Here is a 14,345-nt window from a genome sequence, read left to right as displayed (position 1 = left end):
AGATACAAAATGATTTCCTTTGAAGCCATCTGCAACTACTTAACTCTTGTTGAAGAAAATCCTTTTGGGATTTGACTAGGTGGGCTACAGTGACAATCCACTGACTTTTCCATTTTATGTGTTAGTCACTCCAGCCGTGTCCGACTCTTTGTGACCCCATGGACTGTAGCTCACTAGGCTCCTCTGTCCATGGAATTCTCCAGGCAAGAATACTGGAGTGAGTTGCCATGCCCTCCTCCAGGGGATCTTCCCAACCCAGGAATTGAACCTGGCTCTCCTGCACTGTAGGCAGACTTTTTACCAACTGAGCCATCAGGGAAGCCCCTTCTATTTCATGGGGCCACCTCTAAAGCCTGGGTATCCCCAGGGTTGACACAAAAGATCAAAAAGTAAGGGTGAGGTGATGTGATTAGAAATCTGGCCTCAGGCGTTTGAACCTCTTTCAGTTTCTTTGTCTCCAGACACTTGCTTATTTTTGTGGCTTCTGAACCATAGGGTGAAAGCGCTTAAGGCTGGCTCTAATCACCGTTACATGGTTGATCTTCTTGAAGGAAGTTGAGTTGTGAACATTAAAGCATGGTTTCATCTGCCACAGACTCTCACGGTACAGAACCATGTGTGTGGCTCCAAAAGGTTTTGAAATTCTTAGGTGATGGCAAGGAGTGGGGAGAGGGGGTGGTTTGATTTTCTTGTGGCCACTTCTGATCGTGCCAATAATGTCACCGTGAATTTGGGAAGATGTCCCATATTATGCAGAGCAGCTTCTCTCATTAACATCTCAGAGGGAGGAAGAGAAAATGACGGAATTTATTTCCAGTGTGTGACCTTGTTCTGTCTCAGAATTACTTTTAGTTAAAGATTCAGGATTGAGCCACCACCAAAGTCGGTTTGCTGTCTAGCTGGCAATGGACTGCACGCTGAGGTGTCAGTGTGTGAGCGCCTCACAGGCACGGCCCATCAGTGGGCATCACCACCTGGCAACTGACGGACTTGAAGTTTGCCGTGAGTTTGGAGGAGAAAGGTATGGAAGGGCAAATGTTTTCAGAGCAAGAAATTCTTGTGATGGTAGGATCTTTAAGTCGATCTTTGATTTTGTTCAGGACCTGCAAGATTAAAAGGGCTATTCTTTTTTAATTAAAAACTTTTTACTGAGTTATAATTCACATACCACAAAATTTCACCCTTTGAGAAAGTGCAATTCAGCAGTTTCCAGTAGACTCATAGAGTTGTACAACCCTGGCCATCGTCCGATTCCAGAACATTTGAATCATCTTATGAAGAAACCCTGTAGCCATTAGCAGTCAGTTCCCATTTCCCCCATTTCTCCAGCCCCAGGCAACCATTCATCTGCTTTTTGTCTCTATGAATTTGTTTATTCTTGACATTTCTTATACACGGAATTAGATAATATGTGGTATTTTGTGCCTGGCTTCTTTCATTTAGCATCATGTATGACCCATTCCTTGTACATTTTGGTAAGGATGTATGACCCATTCTTTAGTACATTTCATGGATGGAGAAAAAGGGGTAAGCCAACTTTGGAGTTTCTGGCTCATGACCAGACATCACAAGAGTTTGCTTGGCCTGCTCTGTGCTGGTTGCAGCACTTTGCTTGTTCTTCATGCTGTTCTTAGCTTCTTCCCTTATCCTTAGTCAGAAAATATCTGATATCAAAGAACGGACTTCCCTGTGTGTTCATCTTCTCATGGGAGTCTGCCTTTGAAGACTGACTTCCCACTCCTGCCACTTCTTAGAGCTTCCAACTTCAGGAAACTCTCAGTTAAGACTATCCTTCTCATTCTCTGTCCCTTGGCCTTATCACAACTTTCCTGTGTTGTGTTTAGGGCCCTGCTTTCAGCTAGCCATTCGCTTGAAAATCAATCTGACAAACGAATCCATGCTTGGTGATTAATGATGATTTTAGCTTGATGGGTTTTTCCAACACAGGTTCTCGTGTTGGGAACTCTTGGAAAGCCAATGTCTCAACTCAGAGGAATGCATTTCTTAGGGTGGCAATTTGGACCCCTTGGAAGGTCAGCAAAGATGTTTTGGGTGTGAGGTAAATGGAGCTTTTGGGTGACAATGCTAATACATGAGACTAAACTGGAAAGCTAACCACCTATTTCATCTATATGTAGTCTGTTTCTCTGTTTGCAACTCCAGTGTTGCTGACGAGAGGAAGGTTCTTGGTCATTTTTCAGATATTTTCAGGGCCCTTAAAGTCTGTGTTCCATTTGTTCCTTCAGCAGAGCTCTCTACAACTTCTACTGTCCTTCATCATGCTAACTGCCCCTAAATGGGTGCTATTCAAGTTCTACCCAATCTCCAGTAAAAGACAGGAGTTGAGCACTAACAACAATGTAGGAAATATTAACTAGTCACTGTGAAAGAAACAGTAAAATCTCAAGAGAAAATTTTCATGTCACATTGACATTTGTCAAGTCCAAATTACTCAAGGCACCAAGAAGCATTTGGTAGGCTCTTTTTTTTTTTTTTTTTTTTTCATTTTTAAGTGAAGGACAAAACAAATATCTGGAGAATCAGGGCATCTTGAACAATACAGCATGAGGTTTTTACAAAGAATAAATCATTTCCAGTTATGCTTAATAGATTTGTGAAATTAGAAGATGAGAGGGGAGCAAGAGGATACTCATATTTAAATTCTTACAAAGCACTTCATATGGTGTCTCCTGTTTTTATTTATATAATAACCCATGTGAGTTTTAGAAAACTGAAAAATGACTCTGAGGTCATAATCAAAGGAAGATGAAACAGTCGTAATTGATGAGAAACAACTGATAGATTTGGGGATGCTGAGAATGAAGAAGAGAAAGTTCAGGTACCTATGATAATCTATCTTAACACTTCTGAAAGCTTCTCAGGTAAATGACGGAAGTGGCTTCTGTGCTTTAGATGTAAACATTTGCCACTACTGAGTGGATGTTTCATGAAGGCAGATTTTTGCTCAATATAAGGAAGAATTTTCAACACAGCATACCAAAGATGCAGTGGGTTGTTGGGTGAGATAAGTAAGTTTTCTGTTATTGAGAGGGATAAACAAAGTAAAGATGATCAACCGTCAGGGATGCAGTGCACACTACGTTTTACCAGACACCTCTATGGACTCTTCTATCACTAAGCTCATAAATCTGTGATATCACTTTTTAGTTACTGAAATATGTGTGTGTGTATGTGTGTTTAAAATTTTAACATGAGAAGCAAAGCACTAGGGATATCTAAACCTAAGCTATCTCATAAATCTATCTTAAAAAAAAAACTTCACAGAATGTATTTTTGAGACTCCCGCAGGTTTAATTGCATGATCTTATAAGCTTCCCTTCTTTATTATTGTATCTTCATTTCCCACTGGAAGGAAGCACTGAGATGTATATGTGCAGATGAAATCTGCAGGAAACAGGCAAAGGGATACTGTATGCTTAAATAACAAGAAATAACCTTGTTGATCTCGGCATGTTGCTAATAATAATGACATAACTGACTTTTTTGTACCCTCCCCATTCAGCGAATGGGGGATCAGCTAGAGGAAATAAATGATCATCCACCAATGAAAATGAAATTATTTTTGAGGTCAGATGAAAGAAACTCAATTGGGGACAGTTTGGATCAGTGGAGCTGAGAGGAAAAATCTATAGTCTGCCAGTCTTTGAAATGTCAAGGGGCATCTAGAATTGTTCAATGTGGCCCAAAATGGAACAAGAAGATGAAAGAGAAGGAAATATAGAAGGGCACCCAGTAGGGGCAAGCTTTATGTCCTCTCAAGATGTCATCAAACACTGGGCAGATAACTACACATTTGTGGATCTTAAAACAGGTTAAACTGTATAAGACATGTAAGAGGATGCTCAAATACTAAATTGACAATTCTATAGATACAAAAGTAGAAAACAGAGTAGTTAAATTATACAATGAATAACCTGACAGAGAGTGAAGATCTAGAATGTTCTCTATTTTTTTCTGTAATAACTTATTGACAATATTGCTCTTCCACTCAGTTTTAAATGCAACCAATTGACATAATGACTCTATATAGTCTGTGTTTCCAAGGAAACAGATGACTCAACCAAATAAAATGACTAATATGCGCTGGGGGGGGCGATTAAATTAATTGATTTAACATCAACCAAAAATTGGTACAAAATTAACTCTCTATATATAAAGTAGAATTCAACGAACATTATGGTTATTAAGCTAGCAAAACCACCTTGTGTCAACTTATTTCTCCCAAGAAAGTTTAAACTTGGAAAAGTTATAAAGCAAATATATAAATTCACCAATCATATGTGAAAGATGCAAAGTATACAGAATAGACTACTGATTAGGATACTTTTTTTTTAAGTGAATCTAATAAGGACTATACTAGTTTCTGATTAAACATGACAGATAATGTTTGCTGTCATAGACTGGGTTGATGGTTTTGACTATCATCAAATAGGGAGTTACCTGTTAATTACATCTAAACGATCATGTCTATATATTTATATTCCATCAGGTTATTTCTCTGATGGCCATTCACAAGAGTGTTGGGAGTAGAGAAGGAAGAATAAGTTTTTCTCCTTGAAAGAAATGCAGGGAATCTTAACCATGAGTCTATGAAAGGGCTTCATCCACAGGGATAAGTTGCTAGGGTGGGAGGTGGGGAGTGGAGATATGGGGAGAGAACGAAAATATGTAACAGCTGAGTTTTGTGTGAATGTGTTTATTTCTGGGGGAGAAGGCCCATAAGTTCTTTGAGACCTTTAAGTTCTCAAAAAGGTCTGAGAACTTAAAGAAAAATGTTAGGAAGAACTTCTGTCAGCTCAGAAGAGCCAGCTAGGCAGACTCACGCTAAGTGAAAGCCTAGGTGTGTGAGCTCATGGTGTGTGCTCGCCTGTGCCTTTGAAGAGCTGTGGCAGTGACAGGGATTGGAAACTACTTCACTCTGTCCAAAACAAAATTTTCCTTATACTGAGAAAATCACTTTGCAGTTAGGGTCCAAGTTATTCCATTTTATTCTTCAAATGACTTTGTGTTAAAGGAAGGTCATAGGTACTTTGGACTAAAATGCAAATTTGTGAACTGTTAAGGACCCTTGACCAAGAGAGAATCTTCTCAATGAATGACAATTGCTCCACCTCAGGTAAATTTGCATTTAAATGACAAGGGAAAGGAGTCTATTTAGCTGGGTTTTCTTTATAGTAATATTTTTGGTTTTTATAGATAATCCTATGGGTTTTTTCCTCTGAGAAGGCAGCTATTGATACATAGGAGCTAGTTACATAGGTTTTATAGGGTTGGCTATATGGGGTCAGCCAGACAAGGTCTCTATGCAAGGGCCAATATCTGCACGCCTGGAAACATTCAGATGGTGAACGCATTGTTCAGTGCTCCATTTATGTTTGGCATCATGTAGACAGAGCATCCCTAGGATTTTGAAGACAATGTAGAATGTTGTATAAAACATTTTCAAATCCAGGCTACAATCATCATGGCCTTCTTCATTGATTTTCCAGTAAGTAGGTGCCCAAAGGGATACACTGCTTGTAATGACAAATCCCTGTGAGGTATGACATCCCAAGGTACATGAACATTTGATTAGGGCAGGGTGCTATGAATTAGTACCTCTTTAGACTCTGTAGATGTGCTTTATCTTTATAAAATCTTAATTTTACAGTCTATTTTTTTATCAGTCAAGGGATTTAACAGCTTTTTTCTCTATGACAGCGTTTGCAATTATAATTAAGAAATGTATTAAAACTGGAGTGAATTAATGTGAAAAATGGATGGGGGTTTGGGACTAGAAGAGTTCTCTAACTAGGTATGAAAGACTCAGTCTGAGAAAAGGGAGGTAGATTTCAAAGGAAAGCATGAGAATTTGAAAACTTTTGAGGAATGTCCTTATGTATTCAAATTTCCACTCTTATGTGATCATAAGTGTTAAACGAAAATGACCCAAGACTTTTCATGTGATTTGACTGGTCCTGACCGTGCTCCATGCATACACATTGCTCCGTCATTGTCTCTATTCTCCCAGTCACTGTTCTTGGTCACTACTTTTCAGGTCAATGAGGTGATGCCTGAGGCAAGAACTGTTTTATGGAAGAGTTTATAAGGTGGCATCAACCACCGTATAAACATAGGGAACATAGGGAAATTTTTCTGGAACATAGGGAAATTTTCAGCCTCATGTCCTGAAGGCATGTGTCAGGGATAAAACTGTCACAACCAATTAGGAGAAGGCTCTATTAGTTTACCCAGGAGAGGGGAAACAGATCTGTCTATCCCTCTTGGGATGGGAGAGGATGTCTTCCTTTTCTAGGACTCCAGGGGACATATATTTGTGCCTTATATCCTTAGAAACCTGAATATTCATTGGAAGGACTGATGCTGAAGCTGACGTTCCAATACTTTGGCCACCTGATGTGAAGAGCCGACTCATTTGAAAAGACCCTGATGCTGGGAAAGATTGAAGGCAGGAGGAGAAGGGGAAGACAGAGGATGAAGTGGTTAGATGGCATCACTGACTCAGTGGACATGAGTTAAGCAAACTCCAGGAGATGGTGAAAATCTTGCCATAGAAAGCTTGCATGCTGCAGTCTATGGGGTTGCAAAGAGTCAGACACAACTGAGCAATTGAACAACAACAATAATCCTTAGAAAGGGAGAAATAAAGATGATTAAGTCGAAGTCTCTTTAGTTGTTATTTCTGTATAACTCCAAAATATGAACGACAGTGCCAAAAGGTATGAATTCCTTTCAAATGGTGTCAAAATACTTCGTCCTTCAAGAATATTCCTAAAACAGTGTGAGAAAGTCTAAAGATGAATGCTTTAATCATTTTTTCCAATGGATCAGAGCTTTTAAGGATGAAAAAACTAATCCTTCTTCAACTGTCGTGTAAACACAGGCGGCCATTTTCCTTTTGATGAACAGACCACTTCAAAAGACTGGACCTGGAGAACTTAGAAAATGTAGTTTTTGGCTCTGACAACACCTACCTGCTAGAAACAATACTATGTATTTTTGATCAGTCTTTGTCGTGGGCAGAGCAGGGGTTGAGTGACTTACCTGAGCACGTGACAGAATGGAGCTCCACATCAGCGTCAGGAATGCACTCAGGGAAGGCCACACATACAGGCATGTCAACGCCTCCTGGTTCTCCAAAGCAGTGCTCAAAGGTTTCTTCAAGTGGGAGTAGACATGGTGACCTATGTCTGTGGCCCTATTCCTGCATCTCAGCTGGGTACTACAATATGGCAACTGCATTTTCTGTTCCTTCATGTAATGCCTTGTCTGTTCCTGTTATCTCATTCTTGTTTTTACCTTATCCGCTAAGCAAACACAGAGATTAGAGGAGACTTACCTTAATTCCAAAATACTAACGGAGTTTCCTGAGGGAAATATTCGCCTTACAAAATTGAAGTCACCAACATACACACTACCATCAGGGCCAGAAGCTAAGGCAACGGGAGCGAAGAGTTTGTTGTTGTGGGCGGGGCCGTTGCAGTTGGTGCAGGCTACGCTCCGTTGGTGTCCATTACCCATGATGGTTGCTATGACTGGAGGCTGCTGGGAAATGAACATATTTTCTCCATTCCCTTTATGTATGATTCCTAGATCCAAGGGGGAAAAAAAAGAATTAAAAAATAACCACACCATATTCTCAGCAATATTTTACATTCTCTCTCATTGTTCAAAGCAGGAAGGAGCGTTGGCTTGCTATAAAAGAACTTGAGAGCGAAGCACATCACCCCAGCTTTTATTTAACTGCACAGCTACAACAAATGGCAGCATAACACTTTGCCTCAGTTTGTCCATCTATGAAATGGGATAATATACCCAGTCCCTTTAATGTTGATTCTAAATGCCTCAATAAAGTGTTTAATGACAAACTTTTAATGATTTCCTGTTCACTTTGGGCTCTGTGAATCATCTGTGGCTGGTTTTCAATCTCTGACTTTCTTCTGATGCCTGGTGCACATCTGTCTGACTTCAAACCACCTGCTCTATACAACTATGAAAAGGGAGGATCAGTCAATTTTAATATTAACCTAGCAGAACACAATCAGAAAGGTAATCTACTTTGGTAAAAAGAAATCATACTACTAGAATGCACTTCAAAGATAAGAGAAAAGAACTTGAATGTTCCCCTCTTTTGGACCATATCTCACTATCATCAGTGCAGGAAATAAAAGATACTGACTTATGAAACTGCTGGAAAGTACTCTGCAGTCATTTTCTCTGGGAAATCTCATCCATTCTCATGACTTAACTCCCATCTCTCTACGTTGAAACTTTTCTCCTGTCCAGAGTTCTCACCTGACATGCAATTTCCTACTACATTTCTTTACTTGGCTGTCCTACTGGTACCCCAAACTCAACAAGTTTAAGACTGAACTCAGTAGGCAAAACACTCTCTGACATAAATCACAGCAAGATCCTCTATGACCCACCTCCCAGAGTAATGGAAATGAAAGCAAAAATAAACAAACGGGACCTAATTAAACTTAAAAACTCTGGCACAATGAAGGAAACTATAAACAAGGTGAAAAGACAGCCTTCAGAGTGGGAGAAAATAATAGTAAAGGAAGCAACTGACAAAGAATTAATCTCAAAAATATACAAGCAGCTCCTGCAGCTCAATACCAGAAAAATAAACGACCCTATCAAAAAATGGGCCAAAGAACTAAACAGACATTTATCCAAAGAAGACATAAAGATGGCTAACAAACACATGAAAAAGTGCTCAACATCACTCATTATCAGAGAAATGCAAATCATGGGGGTCATTAAAGGAAACTGAACATTGAACCCTTAAAAAAAAAAAAAAGAAATGCAAATCAAAACCACAATGAGGTACCGTCTCACACCTGTCAGAATGGCTGCGATCCAAAAGTCTACAAACAATAAATGCTGGAGAGAGTGTGGAGAAAAGGGAACCCTCTTACACTGTTGGTGGGAATGCAAACTAGTACAGCCACTAAGGAGAACAGTGTGGAGATTCCTTAAAAAACTGGAAATAGATCTGCTATACGACCCAGCAATCCCACTGCTGGGCATACACACCGAGGAAATCAGAATTGAAAGAGACATGTGTACCCCAATTTCATCACAGCACTGTTTACAATCGCCAGGACATGGAAGCAACCTAGATGTCCTGGATAAGAAACCTGGATAAGAAAGCTGTGGTACATATACACAGTGGAATATTACTCAGCTATTAAGAAGAATGCATTTGAATCAGTTCTAATGAGGTGGATGAAACTGAAGCCTATTATACAGAATGAAGTAAGTCAGAAGGAAGAACACCAGTACAGTATATTAATGCATATATACAGAATTTAGAAAGATCGTAATGATGACCCTATATGCAAGATAACAAAAGAGACACAGATATAAAGAACAGACTTTTGGACTCTGTGAGAGAAGGCAAGGGTGGGATGATTTGAGAGAATAGCATTGAAACATGTATATTACCATATGTGAAATAGATGACCAGTCTAAGTTCAATGCATGAAACAGCCAGTGCACTAGGACCACCCAGAGGGATGGGATGGGGAGGGAGGTGGGTGGGGGTTTGGGATGGGGGACACATGTATACCTGTGGCTGATTCATGTCAATGTATTGGCAAAAACCATCACAATATTGTAAAGTAATTAGCCTCCAATTAAATAAATTAATTTAAAAAAAAAGAAGAGAAAGAAAAAAAGACTGAACTCATTATTTTTCTGTACTGCTCCACCCCGCAAACTATGCTATTTCTCCTATGTTCTCTGCTGATCTTCTGAGTGGTATCACCAGGAATGTATTTACTCATGTTGGGAACATGGGCACCACTGTGGCTCTTCTTTTCCTCATTCTCTAGCCCTAATTAATTACTAAACCCCCACTATCTCCTCAAATATATTGAACCAGTTCTATGGTCTCTGTTCTTACTACTGCTGCTTTAGTTCAGTTTTTCTTAACTTCTTAGTTTCTTGGTTTCTGTGTTTACCCATCTCCAAACTATCGTCCATATTTCTGCCATAAAGGTTATTTCATGTTGATATATGGCAAAAATCAACACAATATTGCAAAGCAATTATCCTCCAATTAAAAATAAATAAAGATTATTTCAATATGTAGATTAAAACCTTTCAGTAGTTCCATATCCTCTATGGCAGCAGTCTCCAGCCTTTTTGGTACCAGGGACCAGTTTCATGGAAGACAAATTTTCCATGGATGGGGGCGAGAATGGCGGGTGGTTTTGGGATGATTCAGCGCATTACATTTATTGAGTTTGTTGAGCAGGAGGTGGAGCTCAGACGTAATGTGAGAGATGGGGAGCTTCACTCTGTACAGGAGAAGCTTTATTCGCTTGCCTGCTGCTCATCTCCTGCCGTGCGGCTCAGTTCCTAACAGGCCACACACAGGTACTGATCTGTGGCCCAGGGGTTGGGGACCCCTGCTTTATGGGATAAAGGGCTCATTTCTTATGATTAAGCCATACAAAGTCCTTCATGATTTGGCTCTTGTCTCCTTCTTCAGTCTCCCCTCTCATTACCCTCTCATTTTTATCCTGAGTTTCAGCTACAGCAAACTATGCACAAGTATTTTCACACGCTTCTGTTCTTCTCTGCTTTTGTGTTTTGCCGGTCCCTCCATCCTGAATGCCCTCCTCATTTTGTTTGCTTGGGAAACTCTAATCTAGCCTCCAAAGCTCAGCCCAGTTCTCCTTGGATGCTCTGTCCAGGCAGAATTTATTATTCCCTCCTCTGTGAGTATGCACAGTTTCTTTTCCATAGCTCTATTATGACACTTGCCACATGTAAGATACAGTTTTCATGACTTCTCTATCTTCCCTATCACAACATGAACTCCTTCCTCTGTCTTACTCTTTTCTGCATTTCAGTGCCAATCCCTGTGGCCAAGTCATTAGAAGTGCTCAATAAATGTTGGAAACAGGCTTTGAGTCTCTTGTAGTTTCCTTGTCCAAATCCCAATGATTTTGAGAACCTGCTGAGCCTGGGCAGAAAACCCAAGGAACAAGTACTGCTATGCTAAACAGCTCAAGTCTGCCCCAGAATGAGCCAGGGCAGGTAAAAAAAAATCCATGTGGTGAGAAGACATGCCAGTGTGTCAGGCTGTAGCAGCTGACAGCAAATGAATGAATGCAGCTATCCTGTCCAGTCTTATTTTTTCGCCTATGACTCCTGCTATCTATCTCCTTGGACTGCCTGTTATTCTCCCTAAACATTTCCTGAAATGTCTCCCTTGGTTTTTTTTCCAACTTTTGGTCCCACAGTCCTACAATAGAAACCATTGATCACTCTGAAATAGGAATGTCACTGGCAAAAATTAAGAGGGTAAAACATGCAGAAAGCCATGGCACCAAATATGAACCTGGAAACAGAAATGCCATACTTCTATAGGCTTTAGATTTCAAATCTCAAGTAATTTTACTTTCTTTCCCAAGGTGATTTCTGGCTATTTTTTTCCCCCAACATATCTGCAGGAGCAGCTATGAGCTTATGCCCCAACAAATTGCTCTTTTATTGCAGAACCATGAGATAGATATCTTGAGGCTCACTACTTTCTTATTAATTTTATTAATAACTTTATTAGGCACTGAAGAAATGTCTCAAGATTTAGAATAGTTAATTAAGTTAGATTAATAGGATAGAATTTCATTTCCCCCAAAACACTTAATTGCAGTGTGATCAGTATCACAATTTAAATGAATTGGGAGAAACTGAGTGAGAACTGGCATGATAGTTGCACAACATCATTGAAAAGAAATCTCCTGATAATCGCTCACTGAATATCCTACCAATGAGACTATGATATGTTCTTCAATAAATGAGGAAACCAATTGTTTAGCATGTCAGTATTTCAGCAATGCACTACAGGGTATATCATTCAAAAATATTTCCAATTATTGGCTTGGAAATACCAGATTTGCTATTAACATCTATTTTCACAGATAGATATCCATTTTTTATATCAATATAATGATATAGTTAACAATTACCTTCAAAATGACATGCTATTACCAGGCTCCTGGCAATTTAAAAACTGAAGATGGCTATTCTAAACCATTCTTCTAAGCCTGCAATTCGAAAACTCCTCTTTTCTATTAGAAAGCCCAGTACTCCATCAAATAAGAAGAATGATTAAAGGAAATAAAACATAAGGCAATGTACTTTCTGATTACATCTCAACAATTGATGTCTTGCTTTCATGCAAGGTACTAAAGTGCCCGTGTACCGAAATTACCATTCCTGTTTAAAGCTGAAGCAATCAAAACAAAAATGGGCAAACCCCTTTTGTATTGCCCTGGAAAAATAGATCATTTTGAAGGGTGTTTTTGTTGTTTCAAGAATCTGTTTAACCTTCCATTACATAGAACCGGGGCATACCATCTAGCAACAATGATTTAACACCAATTCTTCTGCAAAAGGTTGCTTTGAAAACATTTTGTTTATGTTCCTGGAAATCTTGATCAATTACTGCTGCCTCCTTTCCAGTTTATTCTGCCACACATGCTCATTTTGAAAACAGAATCAAATGATCCAGAGACTACACACATTATTTATAGGAAGGCCAACTTCCTGCTAAGGATTGGGTGTTTTGTTTACAGTTAACAAAGAAACCCCACTGGCTGGGGGCCTGTGGCATATTTTCTCCCTCAAGTTTTCCTTTTCTCTGCCAAAAAGTCAAGTCTGTTGTATAATAATTTAAGCATACTTCTAAACACATGACTCATATCCTCCTGTTACCTTGCTCAGAACTTCTTTTGAAGCTTATAAATAAGTTTGAAATACAATTCCCCTTGGAAGCCAGTGGGTGGTGCTTTATACTGATTTCAAAGAAGAAACCATTTTTCAGGCTTATGAACAACAAGGGACACAATAAATATTTCTCTTAGGACTTGATTGAGAGGATATAAACACAAACTGGGAGACATGCCAATGTGATCAATGGAAATTTACTTTCCCTCCCAGTAAAACCATTTGCCAAAAAACTACTGGCTTATCTTGGAGGTTAAGTTAAAGGAGATTCTTGATCTATTTCAGACAGATGACTACACCCAATTAGAACCCTGGATAGTTTTTTTCTAATAATTTAAAATACTCAACTGGCATAATTTTAAAGAACTGATTTATCTTAAAAGAAATAAATATGTACTCTCTGCAATCACTAATAAGATGTATTTTGAAGGAATAATATTGAAAAACACAAGTTCCCAGTTGGTTTTCTTTGTTAATTTCAGTGAAAGTAAGAACCATCTTGATATATCAGACATAATATTTGGAAACAATGCTCCACAACCAATGGCTAATTGTCAGGTAAATACAATTGCTGCAACTGAAATGACAAATGGTCTGAAAACACTTCCTGCTAGAAACTACCCACTGCATAATGATTTTGGAGGCAAAGAAAAACTGCAGAATTGAATGGCAGCAGACATCCAATTTAATTACAGGTGTCTTTTTAACCAGTGAGAAGAAATTGGGGGAAGACAGATTTCTTGTTTCTAATCTGCTATCTGTCTCAGATCAAAAAAGCAGGGTGCCTAAAGAGTTAGGCTCTGGCCTTAATCAGTCAGAAAAGACTGTCTGACCTGACCGGGAGAGTGCGTTGCTTTCTAATTGGTCCTCTCAAAGCTGCTCCTTCACACTCATCATTCCTGCTTCTAAAACTGCCTTTGTGGGTAGGGTTTAGACTCCCAAAATGTCCCAAGAGAGGTGCTGGTATCCAAGGGCAGGCTGAAAGGCAGTGGCAGTGCTGGCTTCAGCCCTGTTTCCTGGCAGGCATGACCTGTCCTGTGTGTGTGTAGGCACGTGCCTACAAATGAGTTGATAAAGATAATATCAACTCACCCTTTTCGGCCCCAGGGACCGGTTTCATGGAGGACAATTCTTCCAGGGACTGGGGGGAGAGGGGGAATGGTTTCAGGATGATTCCAGCGCATTACACTTATTGTGCAACTTAATTTCTATTATTATGACATCAGCCCCACCTCAGATTATCAGGCGTTAGATCCTGGAGGTTGGGGAGCCCTGGATAAAATGAACAAATCTTCCTTTAAATAAGTCTGTCTTAAGTAAGGTTTCTTTCTCAGGATAAAATTCTCAGAAACAGACAAAGTAGATTTAGTGGGGCTGGGGTGAGTACCAGGGATCTTTTGGAGTGATAAAAATATTCTAAAACTCTGTGGTGGTGACGGTTGCAGAACTCCACACTTTACTAAAAATTATTGAAGTGTACCCTTAAAATGGGTGAATTTTATGGTGTATAAATTATACTTCAATAAAGCTGTGAAAAAGATTCTCAGAAGTAACTTGATACCTATTACCCTAAACAT

At 39.4% G+C, this 14,345-nt stretch overlaps 1 protein-coding gene across 6 annotated transcripts in view; it reads right to left on the bottom strand.

The window, feature by feature from the left end:
• The window catches only part of TENM1 (teneurin transmembrane protein 1), a 908,231-nt gene that overhangs the window by 115,221 nt on the left and 778,665 nt on the right, over positions 1-14,345 (bottom strand). For all 6 annotated transcript variants that reach the window (XM_027535180.1, XM_027535182.1, XM_027535183.1 and 3 more), the window contains one exon: positions 7,361-7,610. In XM_027535180.1, coding sequence (XP_027390981.1) covers positions 7,361-7,610 — 250 coding nt within the window. The remainder of the gene's footprint in view (positions 1-7,360; positions 7,611-14,345) is intronic.

Source organism: Bos indicus x Bos taurus, chromosome X (genome assembly GCF_003369695.1).
Source record: "Bos indicus x Bos taurus breed Angus x Brahman F1 hybrid chromosome X, Bos_hybrid_MaternalHap_v2.0, whole genome shotgun sequence".
In the NCBI taxonomy this organism is placed as follows: Eukaryota; Metazoa; Chordata; class Mammalia; order Artiodactyla; family Bovidae; genus Bos; species Bos indicus x Bos taurus.
This window is presented reverse-complemented; position numbering and strand designations above follow the sequence as displayed.